The sequence below is a fragment of the Mya arenaria genome, chromosome 3, assembly GCF_026914265.1.
Source record: "Mya arenaria isolate MELC-2E11 chromosome 3, ASM2691426v1".
Taxonomy (NCBI): Eukaryota; Metazoa; Mollusca; class Bivalvia; order Myida; family Myidae; genus Mya; species Mya arenaria.
In genome coordinates this window covers 91,267,249-91,285,626 of record NC_069124.1, presented here as the reverse complement: position 1 = coordinate 91,285,626, position 18,378 = coordinate 91,267,249, and the positions used below count along the sequence as shown (strand labels likewise).

Sequence of the window (18,378 nt, the reverse complement as noted above, 5' to 3'; positions counted from 1 at the left end):
TTTAGGATAGAAGCCATTTATTCTACCCAGTCTGAATGAAAATCGGTAAGAATGTCTGAATAAAATCTAGGACAATTTCCATTGATTGGTTGATTCACGTTTTCTGCTTGATACATGTTTTACAGGTGTTTCTGGTGATGGTGTGGAACTTTGAGTCATACATGTTGCCCCTCACACTCCTGGTGCTGCTGTTGAAGAACGTGCTGCTCACATCCATCGTGACCACCTATAGCCGCGACCCAGACATCGCGGTACGGCAAATGTTTAATTATTCCTTTGAGAGGTTTCAAATACTAAGAATAGCATTGTTCCTAGCAATATATTTTAACTATATTTAATTGCAAAAACTATTGTGGGTATATTTTATTCCTGTCTGTTTTTCGAGGAAATAGTTGAAGCCTATGTATTGTCATTGTGTTGATGTCTGCATCATTTTTGTCATAATTGTCATACCGCACCTAAAATATTGGCCTCAACTTAAAAACCATTTCAGATATTTATATAAAACATGGTACACATGTTCACAATGAAATATGCCATTGTGACTAAAATTGACTCTTGTTAAACTCCCGGAAAAGTTTTAACTATAGGCTTGAACTCAATGAAGCTTTGCTTAAATGAATAGATGCGCATATTTTCAGCATGTTTTAGTAAAATGATTTTTAACTCTACTGGCAAAAGGCCAGAAGAGCTTATGGGATGGTAATGTGTACGTAGTATGTGCATCTGTGTGTTCGTGCGTCCGTGCGTCTGTAAACAATTGCTTGTGAACACGATACAGTCTTCAGTTTTGATTGTATCTCGATGAAACTTGTACAGTATCTAGATATCCATTAGAGCTCGATTCCATTTAAAAATCAGCCAGATCCGACCATGCATGCCTAGATTATGGGCCTTGAAAGTATTAAAAAATCAGTTTGTCTGTAAACAATTGCTTGTGAACATGATACAGTCTTCAGTTTTGATTGTATCTCGATGAAACTTGTACAGTATTTAGATATCCATTAAAACTCTGTTCCTTTTGAAAACCAGCCAGATCTGCCCATGCATGCCTGGATTATGGCTCTTGAAAGTATAAAAAATGCTATTTTAAGCTAAGTCTATTTTTAGCCAAGTCTACATGAGCGAAGTCTATTTTTAGCCAAGTTTACATGTAAAGTCACAATTGCTTGTGAAGGTTTGTTCAAATTATGCCCCTGGATGCAAACGACCTTGGCGACGTTGGCGGAGGCCCAGGGAAGAGTTCTCTTGTCTTTGTAAGGGACGGACTCCCCCCCCCCCCCCCCCCCCCCCCTCCTTAAATTGGGAAATGTTAAAAACTTTTTGTCTGAAACCACTATGCAAATCCTTGCTATTTTAAACAAGGCTTTATTTAGTGGTCCACTACCATGGTTGTTCAAATTATGCCCCTTGGGTCAGAACTGGCACTGCCCTGGGTGTCACTATTTTCCTAGAGACTTATTTAAGAAATATTTTCAAAATCTTCTTGTATCAAACCACAAGGCCCATACCTTTGATATTTGTTGTGGAGCATCATATGATGCAATTGAAAACATTTGAAATAATGCCCCTTAGGCAAAAGCTGGCCCCACCCCTTTTGACTTACTTATTAATTTTTAAAGCTACAGTAATGAAATTTTGACCATGTGAACAGTTTTGCAAACAAGCATTAATGTTGTCCTCAGATGTCCTTGACTTTGACCGACTTTTATTTTTAAAGCTACAGAAATGAAATTTTGACGATGAGTACAGTTTTGAAAGCAAATATTTTTTACCCTCAGATTACCTTTACTTGGCACATATTGAAATAGTTCATGCAACTAATCTGCTTACAACACTTCCTGTCCTCAGATATTTAACGTGCAGCGTTTTCAGCTAACCCAAACACTAAAAGTGAACTAAATATTTGTTGCCTATTACTCAAACGTACATGCTCTGGATTGTAAATGACCACAAGAGCCATGCCAGTGGAGCATAGGCCCTTTTGTTTTCTTGTTCACAAGAGTTATGGCTTTTTTAATTTCTAAATTTTATGATATAGAACACATGTTTCCCGATATTCCTGTCAAGGCTATTTCTTAGTAACAAATGGCTTGAATTCAATGGAACTTTATGGGAACTTCACTTACATGCATGTATTGTAGGCAGGTTCTGATTAACTTGGGGGGGGGGGGGACTGATAAGTGGGTATCCGCTTGCAGTACTCTTGTTGAATGTACTTGTCATAGAATATATAATATAACATTCCTGCTTGAATTGCAGGCATATGAAGATGATGATGATGACTTTGATGGTGAAGATGATGCAGAAAAGGTCAGCTCTCTCCTTGTATCTAAGGCTGTTATGTTGCTTTCATTGGGAAATCTCAATATAAATTGCTTGTAGCTTATAGGCATGTACAGAAATTAAAGAATTATTGAAATATATCTGAAATATAATTTGGTAACCTTGTTTCTGAGAAATGTGGGCCATTATTTTTTCTATAGGAAGAATTCTACATAAATGAAACAAGCTAATGTTACTCTTGGTGAGAAAATACAAACAAAAGATTAGTTATATGACCGCCATCAACATGTACATAAAGTTGCTTGTGTCCACCCCACCATACACATGTATATAAAAAAGCATGTGTCCACCCCACCATACACATGTCTATAAAGTTGCTTGTGTCCACCCCACCATACAGATGTATATAAAGTTGCTTGTGTCCACCCCACCATACACATGTACATAGAGTTGCTTGTGTCCACCCCACCATACACATGTACATAGAGTTGCTTGTGTCCACCTCACCAAACACATGTCTATAAAGTTGCTTGTGTCCACCCCACCATACAGATGTATATAAAGTTGCTTGTGTCCACCCCACCATACACATGTATATAAAGTTGCTTGTGTCCACCCCACCATACACATGTATATAAAGTTGCTTGTGTCCACCCCACCATACACATGTACATAAAGTTGCTTGTGTCCACCCCACCATACACATGTACATAAAGTTGCTTGTGTCCACCCCACCATACAGATGTATATAAAGTTGCTTGTGTCCACCCCACCATACACATGTACATAAAGTTGCTTGTGTCCACCCCACCATACACATGTACATAAAGTTGCTTGTGTCCACCTCACCAAACACATGTACATAGAGTTGCTTCTGTCCACCCAACCATACACATGTATATAAAGTTGCTTGTGTCCATCCCACCAAACACATGTACATAAAGTTGCTTGTGTCCACCCCACCATACACATGTACATAAAGTTGCTTGTGTCCACCCCACCATACACATGTACATAAAGTTGCTTGTGTCCACCTCACCAAACACATGTACATAAAGTTGCTTGTGTCCACCCCACCATACACATGTATATAAAGTTGTTTGTGTCCACCCCACCATACACATGTATATAAAGTTGCTTCTGTCCACCCAACCAAACACATGTATATAAAGTTGCTTGTGTCCATCCCACCAAACACATGTATATAAAGTTGCTTGTGTCCACCCCACCATACACATGTACATAGAGTTGCTTGTGTCCACCCCACCATACACATGTACATAGAGTTGCTTGTGTCCACCTCACCAAACACATGTCTATAAAGTTGCTTGTGTCCACCCCACCATACACATGTCTATAAAGTTGCTTGTGTCCACCCCACCATACACATGTCTATAAAGTTGTTTGTGTCCACCCCACCATACACCTGTATATAAAGTTGCTTGTGTCCACCCCACCATTCACATGTATATAAAGTTGCTTGTGTCCACCCCACCATACACATGTACATAGAGTTGCTTGTGTCCACCCCACCATACACATGTACATAGAGTTGCTTGTGTCCACCCCACCATGCACATGTCTATAAAGTTGTTTGTGTCCACCCCACCATACACATGTATATAAAGTTGCTTGTGTCCACCCCACCATACACATGTATATAAAGTTGCTTGTGTCCACCCCACCATACACATGTACATAGAGTTGCTTGTGTCCACCTCACCAAACACATGTCTATAAAGTTGTTTGTGTCCACCCCACCATACACATGTACATAAAGTTGCTTGTGTCCACCCCACCATTCACATGTATATAAAGTTGCTTGTGTCCATCCCACCAAACACATGTATATAAAGTTGTTTGTGTCCACCCCACCATTCACCTGTATATAAAGTTGCTTGTGTCCACCCCACCATTCACCTGTATATAAAGTTGCTTGTGTCCACCCCACCATTCACATGTATATAAAGTTGCTTGTGTCCACCCCACCATTCACCTGTATATAAAGTTGCTTGTGTCCATCCCACCAAACACATGTCTATAAAGTTGTTTGTGTCCACCCCACCATACACATGTATATAAAGTTGCTTGTGTCCACCCCACCATACACATGTATATAAAGTTGCTTGTGTCCACCCCACCATACACATGTACATAGAGTTGCTTGTGTCCACCTCACCAAACACATGTACATAAAGTTGCTTGTGTCCACCCCACCATACACATGTATATAAAGTTGCTTGTGTCCACCCCACCATTCACATGTATATAAAGTTGCTTGTGTCCATCCCACCAAACACATGTATATAAAGTTGCTTGTGTCCACCCCACCATTCACCTGTATATAAAGTTGCTTCTGTCCACCCCACCAAACACATGTCTATAAAGTTGCTTGTGTCCACCCCACCATACACCTGTATATAAAGTTGCTTGTGTCCACCCCACCATACACATGTATATAAAGTTGCTTGTGTCCACCCCACCATTCACCTGTATATAAAGTTGCTTGTGTCCACCCCACCATACACATGTCTGTGAGGTTGCTTGTGTCCACCCCACCATACACCTGTATATAAATTTGTTTGTGTCCACCCCACCATTCACCTGTATATAAAGTTGCTTCTGTCCACCCCACCAAACACATGTCTATAAAGTTGTTTGTGTCCACCCCACCATACACCTGTATATAAAGTTGCTTGTGTCCACCCCACCATACACATGTCTGTGAGGTTGCTTGTGTCCACCCAACCATACACCTGTATATAAAGGTGCTTGTGTCCACCCTACCATACACATGTCTATAAAGTTGCTTGTGTCCACCCCACCATACACATGTCTATAAAGTTGCTTGTGTCCACCCCACCATACACCTGTATATAAAGTTGCTTGTGTCCACCTCACCATACACCTGTATATAAAGTTGCTTGTGTCCACCCCACCATTCACATGTATTAAAAGTTGCTTGTGTCCACTCCACCATACACATGTACATAAAGTTGATTGTGTCCACCCCACCATACACATGTATTTAAAGTTGCTTGTGTCCTCCCCACCATTCACATGTCTATAAAATTGTTTGTGTCCAACCCACCATACACATGTATACAAAGTTACTTGCGTCCAACCCACCATGCACATGTATATAAAGTTGCTTGTGTCCACCCGACCATACACATGTATATAAAGTTGCTTGGGTCCACCCCACCATACACATGTCTATAAAGTTGCTTGGGTCCACCCCACCATACACATGTCTATAAAGTTGCTTGGGTCCATCCCACCATACACCTGTATATAAAGTTGCTTGTGTCCACCCCACCATACACCTGTATATAAAGTTGCTTGTGTCCACCCCACCATATACATGTCTATAAAGTTGATTGTGTCCACCCCACCATACACATGTCTATAAAGTTGATTGTGTCCACCCCACCATACACATGTCTGTGAGGTTGCTTCTGTCCACCCCACCATACACATGTATATAAAGTTGCTTCTGTCCACCCCACCGTACACATGTCTATAAAGTTGCTTGTGTCCACCCCACCATACACATGTCTATAAAGTTGCTTGTGTCCACCTCACCATACACATGTCTATAAAGTTGATTGTGTCCACCCGACCATACACATGTCTATAAAGTTGCTTGTGTCCACCTCACCATACACATGTCTATAAAGTTGCTTGGGTCCACCCCACCATACACATGTCTATAAAGTTGCTTGGGTCCACCCCACCATACACATGTCTATAAAGTTGCTTGGGTCCACCCCACCATACACATGTCTATAAAGTTGCTTGGGTCCACCCCACCATACACATGTCTATAAAGATGCTTGGGTCCACCCCACCATACACATGTCTATAAAGTTGCTTGTGTCCACCCCACCATACACATGTATATAAAGTTGCTTGTGTCCACCCCACCATACACATGTATATAAAGTTGCTTGTGTCCACCCCACCATACACATGTACATAAAGTTGCTTGTGTCCACCCCACCATACACATGTACATAAAGTTGCTTGTGTCCACCCCACCATACACATGTATATAAAGTTGCTTGTATCCACCCCACCATACACCTGTATATAAAGTTGCTTGTGTCCACCCCACCATACACATGTATATAAAGTTGCTTGTGTCCACCCCACCATACACATGTATATAAAGTTGCTTGTGTCCACCCCACCATACACATGTATATAAAGTTGCTTGTGTCCACCCCACCATACACCTGTATATAAAGTTGCTTGTGTCCACCCCACCATACACCTGTATTTAAAGTTGCTTGTGTCCACCCCACCATACACCTGTATATAAAGTTGCTTGTGTCCACCCCACCATGCACCTGTCTATAAAATTGCTTGTGTCCACCCCACCATACACATGTCTATAAAGTTGCTTGTGTCCACCCCACCATGCACATTTATATAAAGTTGCTTGTGTCCACCCCACCATACACATGTCTATAAAGTTGCTTGTGTCCACCCCACCAAACACATGTACATAAGGTTGCTTGTGTCCACCTCACCATACACATGTATATAAAGTTGCTTGTGTCCATCCCACCATACACATGTCTATAAAGTTGCTTGTGTCCACCCCACCATGCACATGTCTATAAAGTTGCTTGTGTCCACCCCACCATACACATGTATATAAAGTTGCTTGTGTCCACCCCACCATACACATGTATATAAAGATGCTTGTGTCCACCCCACCATACACATGTATATAAAGATGCTTGTGTCCACCCCACCATACACATGTATATAAAGTTGCTTGTGTCCACCCCACCATACACATGTCTATAAAGTTGCTTGTGTCCACCCCACCATGCACATGTCTATAAAGTTGCTTGTGTCCACCCCACCATACACATGTATATAAAGTTGCTTGTGTCCACCCCACCATACACATGTATATAAAGTTGCTTGTGTCCACCCCACCATACACATGTATATAAAGTTGCTTGTGTCCACCCCACCATACACATGTCTATAAAGTTGCTTGTGTCCACCCCACCATACACATGTCTATAAAGTTGCTTGTGTCCACCCCACCATACACATGTCTATAAAGTTGCTTGTGTCCACCCCACCATACACATGTCTATAAAGTTGCTTGTGTCCACCCCACCATACACATGTCTATAAAGTTGCTTGTGTCCACCCCACCATGCACATGTATATAAAGTTGCTTGTATCCACCCTACCATGCACCTGTATATAATGTTGCTTGTATCCACCCTACCATGCACCTGTATATAAAGTTGCTTGTATCCACCCTACCATGCACCTGTATATAAAGTTGCTTCTGTCCATCCCACCATACACATGTCTATAAAGTTGCTTCTGTCCACCCCACCATACACATGTCTATAAAGTTGCTTGTGTCCACCCTACCATACACATGTCTATAAAGTTGCTTGTGTCCACCCCACCATACACATGTCTATAAAGTTGCTTGTGTCCACCCCACCATACACATGTCTATAAAGTTGCTTGTGTCCACCCTACCATGCACATGTCTATAAAGTTGCTTGTATCCACCCTACCATGCACCTGTATATAAAGTTGCTTGTATCCACCCTACCATGCACCTGTATATAAAGTTGATTGTGTCCACCCCACCATACACATGTATATAAAGTTGCTTCTGTCCATCCCACCATACACATGTATATAAAGTTGCTTCTGTCCATCCCACCATGCACATGTATATGAAGTTGAGTGTTTCCGCCCACCCATGTACAATTATGAAGCTTGCTTCTGTGAACAGGAGGAGAAAAAGAGTTTCAAGGAGAAGTTACAGGCGGCCCAGGAGATCTGTCTGCAGGTACAGGAGGGGCTTGACGTTGTTGCCTCACTTGGGGAACGCGTGAAAAAGTATGTAGACCTTGGCCATGCAGAGGTGAAGATTGATTTATTAATGTAGTTCATGGATTTTTTCTATGATCAGACAGCTGTTTGCAACAAAAACAATTACATTTTAAATTTCTGTGTAATTTTCTTGATAATCATTACTTTCAATAATATTACAGTACTCATTGATACATTTGGTATGTACCGGTATACAGATATACTGTCAAGAATGTTTATATTCCTGGTAATCATTATTTGATGAAGTTGTTGACTGTATTCCAGCACCTTTACTTGGTCTGTGCCGTGGTTGACGTCGCTGGCTGTGATAGCGCTGTCTCTGGGCGTGATTATCCTTTACTTTGTGCCCATCCGATATCTCATCCTTGCCTGGGGTAAGACTTTCACCCTGTGCTCCTTGGTTTACCATTTAATACATTAGTGTAGTGCAGTACTCCTGACAAGGACATTTGTTAATGACATCTATTGTTATGTTTTGAATAAGGCATAAAAATAAACTGAAAAACATAGATTTAAATGAGCTTTATGAAGCTTTACATGACTCCAACATGAACTAATGCGATCAGACACATCTGTGGTCACCTGTCTAAAGCTGCCAACATGGCTGTTTGGCATGGATTGCTTTTTCAACTGAACCTAATTACATTTTAGTACATTGTCAATACTAGATGTTGAATGCAGATTTTACTGGGTTTTATAGTCAATAGTCATATGTTTCAGAAATGTTCACTGTTACACAGTTTGTGAATAGCAGTTAAAATTGTGTTATTTTTCTGTCTTAAGGCATTAACAAGTTCACGAAGAAGCTTCGAGCCCCAAACGCCATTCCAAACAATGAGGTCCTGGACTTCCTGTCACGGATCCCCTCGGACAGGGAACTGGTGAGTTGCCTTAGTTTGCACTATATCTCTACACATATTGTGCCTATATCAACATGGTGCATAAACTAAAGGAGAAAATCTTTTAATTCTTAATATGAGTTGTCTTTCTTTGTGCTTTGAGCAACCAATACGATAACTTATCATTTTAACTTAAGGTTTGTTGGGAATTTTAACTTAAGGTTTTGTCTGGAAACATACAAAAGCAATTCTTTAATGAACAAAGAGCAGCTAATACATGGCTACCTTTCCTATACCTTTTATGCAGTAATGTATCTGAACTCTCTAAATTTCCTGTGCAACACAAGACCACACTCCTGTGCAACATTGTGCCAACAAGAGTGACTTGGTATAAGTTAATATTACTTTCTTCACTATCGTTGTAGAATAAATAAAGTTTAAACAAACTCATAAACTCATCCTGTGCTGTTTCAGATTGAGTACAAGGAGCTTCGCCCGGACATCAACACAATCCCAGGCCGCAAGAAGACCAGATAGTCCCTGCCCAGATCTCCATCTCTCCATCCCTTGCTTCCTGGTCCCTGCTCAACCAAGATCTCCACACTCTCTTATGCAACACAATCGCTTCCTAGCCCAAACTTTAGTCATTTACCTAAGCTGTTGACAGTTTGGTATTTAGAAGATGTATTTTCGTTGCCATTTTGAAGTAGATTGCTGTTGATGGAGGAATTTTTTTTGTATAATATGGATATGTTTGTGAATAGAAATAAGTTTAACACTTTTTACTGCATCTATATGAAACTCTATTGGAAATCAAAGTCACTTTGTAAAACATTCAGGACACGTTATGTTTGTATTAATTATGTTCTGGTTGTGAGGTTTAAAATGGTAAATAGTTATGTATATTTATTTAGAAACCTTGTTAAGTAATCCAAGAGACAGATTCCTTTCAAACAAAATATGTGTTATTGTTACCTTTGTAAATGAGGAAGGGCTAATTCTTGTTTATTTTTTAGTTTACAAAAGATGTGTTAAGTAAGTTTATGCCATTTTATTTTGGATGGGAGTCCTCAAGTTCAAGTGATATCACTAGTTGGTCACTTGTCCTTTTAAAATTGATCCAATAGTTTTGTGAAAACCAAATAAGAAAACACAGTGGCCTTAGTTGTCCTTCAGTCCAATTTTAGTTCTAGATGTAAATGGTCAATTTTCCCATTTACTTGTCTTGAGAAGTTTCAATAATTTAAAAGACGATACATAGTCTAGTAAAGTATGCCTTATGTTATTATACAGTGAGAAGACTCTGCTTTCTTTAAATACAAAATAGAAGGACATGTATCATGTACAATATGTAAAATGAATATAATGTATATATCTGGAATATAAATGTTTTATAGTGTAAAATATTGTTAAAGGTGGCAACATGCTGTTAGCTTTGATAACGTATTCAAAACCTTTATGTACCTGTACTTCTTTAATTTGACTAGAGTATTCTTTAAATGCATTTGATATGATCAGATTTAAGGATAACTTAATAATATTATTGTACAATATTAATGATGATTTCATACATTGGAGGCATATCATTTTATACTTGTCAATGCATTGGTTTAGCTTTGAAGTACATTTAATTAAATTTTTAGATGCAAATATTGTTATTTATTCTGTTACATCTGACAACTGTTGTGTGTGGTGTTTTACAATGTGTATATAGGTAGTCCTGTTTTATTCTGCCTTGGGAGGATGCACCATACCATCCCATCTATTCTGTTATACAGAGAAGTACCTGTAGTTTTACATAGAAGGGACCATTTTCTCGCACATACCATTTATATCCTGAATGCCTGTGATATGTTCAGTTCATTCATCACTTATCCAATTGTTACAGATTCATTCTGTTGTCAATGATGTTTAGTAACTCAAATAGTCTAAGAATGTCTAATCTTGGTTTTATGATGTCTTTTTGATGATCTGAATGACACAATGAATCAATGTGATACTATTTTATTCCCCCAGTGACAGTCTGTTGACTTTTCTAAACAAACTTAGAATCAGGATCGCTGTCACAAATTAAATGCCTTATTAAATATTAACATATGTAATGCATTCAAAGTTGTTTATGAAGAAGGAATATGATTTTTTTCTATTAGTTATAATTAATACTGAACTATTCTTGCTAAAACAATGTGCTTTTTATGGAGTAGAATCTCACTACAGTATGGCATGATTGTCTTTATCATTGTACATATTTAAACATTCTTACGCAAGAATTTCAAAGCTACACCTGTCTCCTTGGAAATTATGGGTCCAGTATTCTTATAATATTAGTGTGACACATGTCCTATTGGAAACTAAGGGTCTAGTGTTCATCGATTATCAGTATGATACCTGTCTCCTTGGAAACTATGGGTCTAGTGTTCATCGATTATCAGTGTGATACCTGTCTCCTTGGAAACTATAGGTCTAGTGTTTATCAATTATCAGTGTGATACCTGTCTCCTTGGAAACTATGGGTCAAGTGCTCATCAAATATCAGTGTGATACCTGTCTCCTTGGAAACTATGGGTCAAGTGTTCATCAAATATCAGTGTGATACAGTCTCCTTGGAAACTATGGGTCCAGTGTTCTTTTGATATCAGTGTGACACCAGTCTCCCTGGAAACCATGGGTTCAGTGTTCCTCTGATATCAGTGTGACACCAGTCTCCCTGGAAACCATGGGTTCAGTGTTCCTCTGATATCTGTGTGTCACCAGTCTCCCTGGGAACCATGGGTCCAGTGTTCCTCTGATATCAGTGTGACACCAGTCTCCCTGGAAACCATAGGTCCAGTGTTCCTCTGATATCAGTGTGTCACCAGTCTCCCTGGGAACCATGGGTCCAGTGTTCCTCTGATATCAGTGTGACACCAGTCTCCCTGGAAACCATGGGTTCAGTGTTCCTCTGATATCAGTGTGACACCAGTCTCCCTGGAAACCATGGGTTCAGTGTTCCTCTGATATCTGTGTGTCACCAGTCTCCCTGGGAACCATGGGTTCAGTGTTCCTCTGATATCTCTGATATCAGTGTGTCGCCAGTCTCCCTGGGAACCATGGATCCAGTGTTCCTCTGATATCTGTGTGACACCAGTCTCCCTGGAAACCATAGGTCAAGTGTTCCTCTGATATCAGAGTGTTTCCAGTCTCCCTGGGAACCATGGGTCCAGTGTTCCTCTGATATCAGTGTGACACCAGTCTCCCTGGAAACCATGGGTCCAGTGTTCCTCTGATATCAGTGTGACACCAGTCTCCATGGAAACCATGGGTTCAGTGTTCCTCTGATATCAGTGTGAGGCCTGTCTCCCTGGAAACCATGGGTCCAGAGCTCCTCTGATATCAGTGTTACAACTGTCTCCCAGGAAACCATAGGTCCAGTGTTCCTCTGATGTTACATGTATTTCATTTTGTTTTCACCGGACTTGTTTAGATAGTATGGCCATGTTATGTTGTCTTCCATGTGTCCATTATGTTATGTACTATCATTCTTCCATGCGTCCATTATGTTATGTACTACATTATGTTAGTCTATCATTCTACATCTCAACTTACATGTAACTCTCATTTAGTGGCGTTGTGCCTTATTTTTTAGCTCACCTGTCACGTAGTGACAAGGTGAGCTTTTGTGATCACTCTTCGTCCGTCGTCCGTCCGTCCGTCCGTCCGTCCGTCCGTCCGTCCGTCCGTCCGTCCGTTCACAATTGCTTGTGAACACAATAGAGGTCACAATTTTGACCTAATCTTTATGAAACTTGGTCAGACTGATCATCTCTATAAAATCTAGGTCAAGTTCGATATTGGGTCATCTGGGGTCAAAAACTAGGTCAGTAGGTCAATTAGTAGAAAAACCTTGTGAGCACAATAGAGGTCACAATTTTAGCCTAATCTCAATGCAACTTGGTCAGAATGGTCATCTCTATAAAATCTAGGTCAAGTTCGATATTGGGTCATCCGCGGTCAATAATTAGGTCACTAGGTCAATTAGTAGAAAAACCTTGTGAACACAACAGAGGTCACAATTTTAGCCTAATCTCAATGCAACTTGGTCAGAATGATCATCTCTATAAAATGTAGGTCAAGTTCGATATTGGGTCATCCGCGGTCAACAACTAGGTCACTAGGTCAATTAGTACAAAAACCTTGTGAACACAATAGAGGTCACAATTTTAGCCTAATCTCAATGCAACTTGGTCAGAATAATCATCTCTATAAAATCTAGGTCAAGTTCGATATTGGGTCATCCGCAGTCAATAACTAGGTCACTAGGTCAATTATTAGAAAAACCTTGTGAACACAACAGAGGTCACAATTTTGACCTAATCTTTATGAAACTTGGTCAGACTGATCATCTCTATGAAATCTAGGTCAAGTTCGATATTGGGTCATCTGGGGTCAAAAACTAGGTCAGTAGGTCAATTAGTAGAAATACCTTGTGAACACATTAGAGGTCACAATTTTAGCCTAATCTCAATGCAACTTGGTCAGAATGATCATCTCTATAAAATCTAGGTCAAGTTCGATATTGGGTCATCCGCGGTCAATAACTAGGTCACTAGGTCAATTAGTAGAAAAACCTTGTGAACACAATAGAGGTCACAATTTTAGCCTAATCTCAATGCAAATTGGTCAGAATGATCATCACTGTAAAATGTAGGTCAAGTTCGATATTGGGTCATCTGCGGTCAATAACTAGGTCACTAGGTCAATTAGTACAAAAACCTTGTGAACACAATAGAGGTCACAATTTTAGCCTAATCTCAATGCAACTTGGTCAGAATGATCATCTCTATAAAATGTAGGTCAAGTTCGATATTGGGTCATCCGCGGTCAATAACTAGGTCACTAGGTCAATTAGTACAAAAACCTTGTGAACACAATAGAGGTCACAATTTTAGGCTAATCTTAATGCAACTTGGTCAGAATGATCATCTCTATAAAATCTGGGTCAAGTTCGATATTGGGTCATACGCAGTCAATAACTAGGTCACTAGGTCAATTATTAGAAAAACCTTGTGAACAAAATAGAGGTCACAATTTTAGCCTTATCTTAATGAAACTTGGTCAGAATGATCATCTTAACATAAGCTAGGTCAAGTTCCATATTGGGTCAACCCAGGTCAAAAACTAGGTCACTAGGTCAATTAGTAGAAAAACCTTGTGAACACAATAGAGGTCACAATTTTAGCCTAATCTCAATGCAACTTGGTCAGAATGATCATCTCTATAAAATGTAGGTCAAGTTCGATATTGGGTCATCCGCGGTCAACAACTAGGTCACTAGGTCAATTAGTACAAAAACCTTGTGAACACAATAGAGGTCACAATTTTAGCCTAATCTCAATGCAACTTGGTCAGAATAATCATCTCTATAAAATCTAGGTCAAGTTCGATATTGGGTCATCCGCAGTCAATAACTAGGTCACTAGGTCAATTATTAGAAAAACCTTGTGAACACAACAGAGGTCACAATTTTGACCTAATCTTTATGAAACTTGGTCAGACTGATCATCTCTATGAAATCTAGGTCAAGTTCGATATTGGGTCATCTGGGGTCAAAAACTAGGTCAGTAGGTCAATTAGTAGAAATACCTTGTGAACACATTAGAGGTCACAATTTTAGCCTAATCTCAATGCAACTTGGTCAGAATGATCATCTCTATAAAATTTAGGTCAAGTTCGATATTGGGTCATCCGCGGTCAATAACTAGGTCACTAGGTCAATTAGTAGAAAAACCTTGTGAACACAATAGAGGTCACAATTTTAGCCTAATCTCAATGCAACTTGGTCAGAATGATCATCGCTATAAAATGTAGGTCAAGTTTGATATTGGGTCATTCACGGTCAATAACTAGGTCACTAGGTCAATTAGTACAAAAACCTTGTGAACACAATAGAGGTCACAATTTTAGCCTAATCTCAATGCAACTTGGTCAGAATGATCATCTCTATAAAATCTAGGTTAAGTTCGATATTGGGTCATCTGCGGTCAATAACTAGGTCACTAGGTCAATTAGTACAAAAACCTTGTGAACACAATAGAGGTCACAATTTTAGGCTAATCTTAATGCAACTTGGTCAGAATGATCATCTCTATAAAATCTGGGTCAAGTTCGATATTGGGTCATCTGCGGTCAATAACTAGGTCACTAGGTCAATTAGTACAAAAACCTTGTGAACACAATAGAGGTCACAATTTTAGCCTAATCTCAATGCAACTTGGTCAGAATGATCATCTCTATAAAATGTAGGTCAAGATCGATATTGGGTCATCTGCGGTCAATAACTAGGTCACTAGGTCAATTAGTACAAAAACCTTGTGAACACAATAGAGGTCACAATTATAGGCTAATCTTAATGCAATTTGGTCAGAATGATCATCTCTATAAAATCTGGGTCAAGTTCGATATTGGGTCATACGCGGTCAATAACTAGGTCACTAGGTCAATTATAAGAAAAACCTTGTGAACAAAATAGAGGTCACAATTTTAGCCTTATCTTAATGAAACTTGGTCAGAATGATCATCTTAACATAAGCTAGGGCAAGTTCCATATTGGGTCAACCCAGGTCAAAAACTAGGTCACTAGGTCAATTAGTAGAAAAACCTTGTGAACACAATAGAGGTCACAATTTTAGCCTAATCTCAATGCAACTTGGTCAGAATGATCATCTCTATAAAATGTAGGTCAAGTTCGATATTGGGTCATCCGCGGTCAACAACTAGGTCACTAGGTCAATTAGTACAAAAACCTTGTGAACACAATAGAGGTCACAATTTTAGCCTAATCTCAATGCAACTTGGTCAGAATAATCATCTCTATAAAATCTAGGTCAAGTTCGATATTGGGTCATCCGCAGTCAATAACTAGGTCACTAGGTCAATTATTAGAAAAACCTTGTGAACACAACAGAGGTCACAATTTTGACCTAATCTTTATGAAACTCGGTCAGACTGATCATCTCTATGAAATCTAGGTCAAGTTCGATATTGGGTCATCTGGGGTCAAAAACTAGGTCAGTAGGTCAATTAGTAGAAATACCTTGTGAACACATTAGAGGTCACAATTTTAGCCTAATCTCAATGCAACTTGGTCAGAATGATCATCTCTATAAAATTTAGGTCAAGTTCGATATTGGGTCATCCGCGGTCAATAACTAGGTCACTAGGTCAATTAGTAGAAAAACCTTGTGAACACAATAGAGGTCACAATTCTAGCCTAATCTCAATGCAACTTGGTCAGAATGATCATCGCTATAAAATGTAGGTCAAGTTTGATATTGGGTCATTCACGGTCAATAACTAGGTCACTAGGTCAATTAGTACAAAAACCTTGTGAACACAATAGAGGTCACAATTTTAGCCTAATCTCAATGCAACTTGGTCAGAATGATCATCTCTATAAAATCTAGGTTAAGTTCGATATTGGGTCATCTGCGGTCAATAACTAGGTCACTAGGTCAATTAGTACAAAAACCTTGTGAACACAATAGAGGTCACAATTTTAGGCTAATCTTAATGCAACTTGGTCAGAATGATCATCTCTATAAAATCTGGGTCAAGTTCGATATTGGGTCCTACGCAGTCAATAACTAGGTCACTAGGTCAATTATTAGAAAAACCTTGTGAACAAAATAGAGGTCACAATTTTAGCCTTATCTTAATGAAACTTGGTCAGAATGATCATCTTAACATAAGCTAGGTCAAGTTCCATATTGGGTCAACCCAGGTCAAAAACTAGTTCACTAGGTCAATTAGTAGAAAAACCTTGTGAACACAATAGAGGTCACAATTTTAGGCTTAACTCAATTCAACTTGGTCAGAATGATCATCTCTAGAAAAATATAGGTCAAGTCACAAGTTTTGCATAGGCTTATATAGAACAAAAAACTTCTTGTCTAAACCAACAAGACATTGGCATTTTATATGTGGCATAACCTAGTGGCCCGCTACCAAGATTGTTCAATTTTCAATTTGTGCACCTGTGGTGAAAAGAGGCCTCACCCTGGGTGTCACAAGTTTTACATAGGCTTATATAGGAAAAAACTTTAAAATTTTCTTGTCTGAAGCCACAAGGACTAGGTCTTAAATATTTGGTTTAAAGCATTGCCTACTGATAGGGTCATGTGGGGTAAAAAACTAGGTCAGTGGGACAAATAAAAGAGTGGCCTCTAGGGGCCATACTTTTCATTGGATCTTTATGATAATAGGTCAGAATGTTCACTTTATTTAGCAAAGCTACAGGTGAGCGATACAGGGCCATCATGGCCCTCTTGTTGTAGTCATTATGCACAGACTCGATCATTGTAATGCTCAAGCCCCTACATTGTAATACAAGATACATTATGAGATACATTTTCACATACAACTTGAAAATGGACCTTCATAAAAGTACAATGGGGTATCTCATTTGTTACTTTGCCTGACGCCATCGTCATAATGAGAGATTGTGTCAACCTTTAAGGTGTTCCTTTCCTAGTGTTCCAGTGTCTTTTATCTGCTGATTCTGTACAATCATATTGGTGGAGTTCAAGGTCAAATCTCAGTTCCCTTTACCTCGAACTATTTCAGACCAGTGCAATAGACCATATTTGATATTATTTTGTCTGCCAAGTCATTGTCATACATTTTTTAGCTTACACAAAAATGTTTTAATGGATTTTTTACTATTTGCCAGAAAGATATTTAATCAGATCTGCCTGAAGTTTAAAATTTTATTATATGAAGGCAAAACGATGTGTTTTTCAAGCTGGTTATCTTGAACACTCAAGTAAGAGTAGATATCTCAAACAAAATAACCCTCTGGATTTAGTATTTTAGTATAATAGATGTATATAAATGTTTTATTCTGTTATTACTTGGAATTGTTTTGGGGAATATCATATCATTATTTGTCATGAACATGTGCATAATAGAACAATACATTTATGATCTTACTCATATCATTACAACGTTTACTATATTATGTCTAATGCAAATACAAGTTAAACTATTTAGCCTGTTCTTGTTCTTGTTAAACTATGTCCAGTGTATGCTGTGACTAGATATATACCCTCCATCCGCAAAAAGTTGACGCTGCAATACCTCAAGAAGTATGCAAGCTAGATTACTAAAACGTGGTATGTGGAAAGAGGGTCATTAGGAAATAGGAGCACGTCTTTTATTGTATAACCGACAAAAAATGTGGTTGTTATGGCAACGAAAACAGTTAACGTATTATTTTTGAATGGATCCTGCAATAACTCAGGAGGTATGCAAGCTTGGTTAATTAAACGTTGCTAGAAGGTCACCAGGAGAGCACGCATGACATTTTACTTTTGTCGGACAAAGCAAGTTG

At 39.1% G+C, this 18,378-nt stretch overlaps 1 protein-coding gene across 5 annotated transcripts in view; it reads left to right on the top strand.

Annotated features, from left to right (window-relative positions):
* LOC128227818 (multiple C2 and transmembrane domain-containing protein 1-like) overlaps positions 1–18,037 on the top strand; it is a 94,927-nt gene extending 76,890 nt beyond the window's left edge. For 4 of the 5 annotated variants that reach the window (XM_052938687.1, XM_052938689.1, XM_052938688.1 and 1 more), the window contains 6 exons: positions 126–251; positions 2,263–2,313; positions 8,072–8,178; positions 8,437–8,546; positions 8,956–9,053; positions 9,486–18,037. In XM_052938687.1, the coding sequence (XP_052794647.1) occupies positions 126–251; positions 2,263–2,313; positions 8,072–8,178; positions 8,437–8,546; positions 8,956–9,053; positions 9,486–9,548 (555 nt within the window). In that variant the 3' untranslated portion in view covers positions 9,549–18,037. The remainder of the gene's footprint in view (positions 1–125; positions 252–2,262; positions 2,314–8,071; positions 8,179–8,436; positions 8,547–8,955; positions 9,054–9,485) is intronic. The other variant, XR_008259855.1, reaches the window with a different exon arrangement.
* The last annotated feature ends 341 nt before the right edge of the window (positions 18,038–18,378 follow it).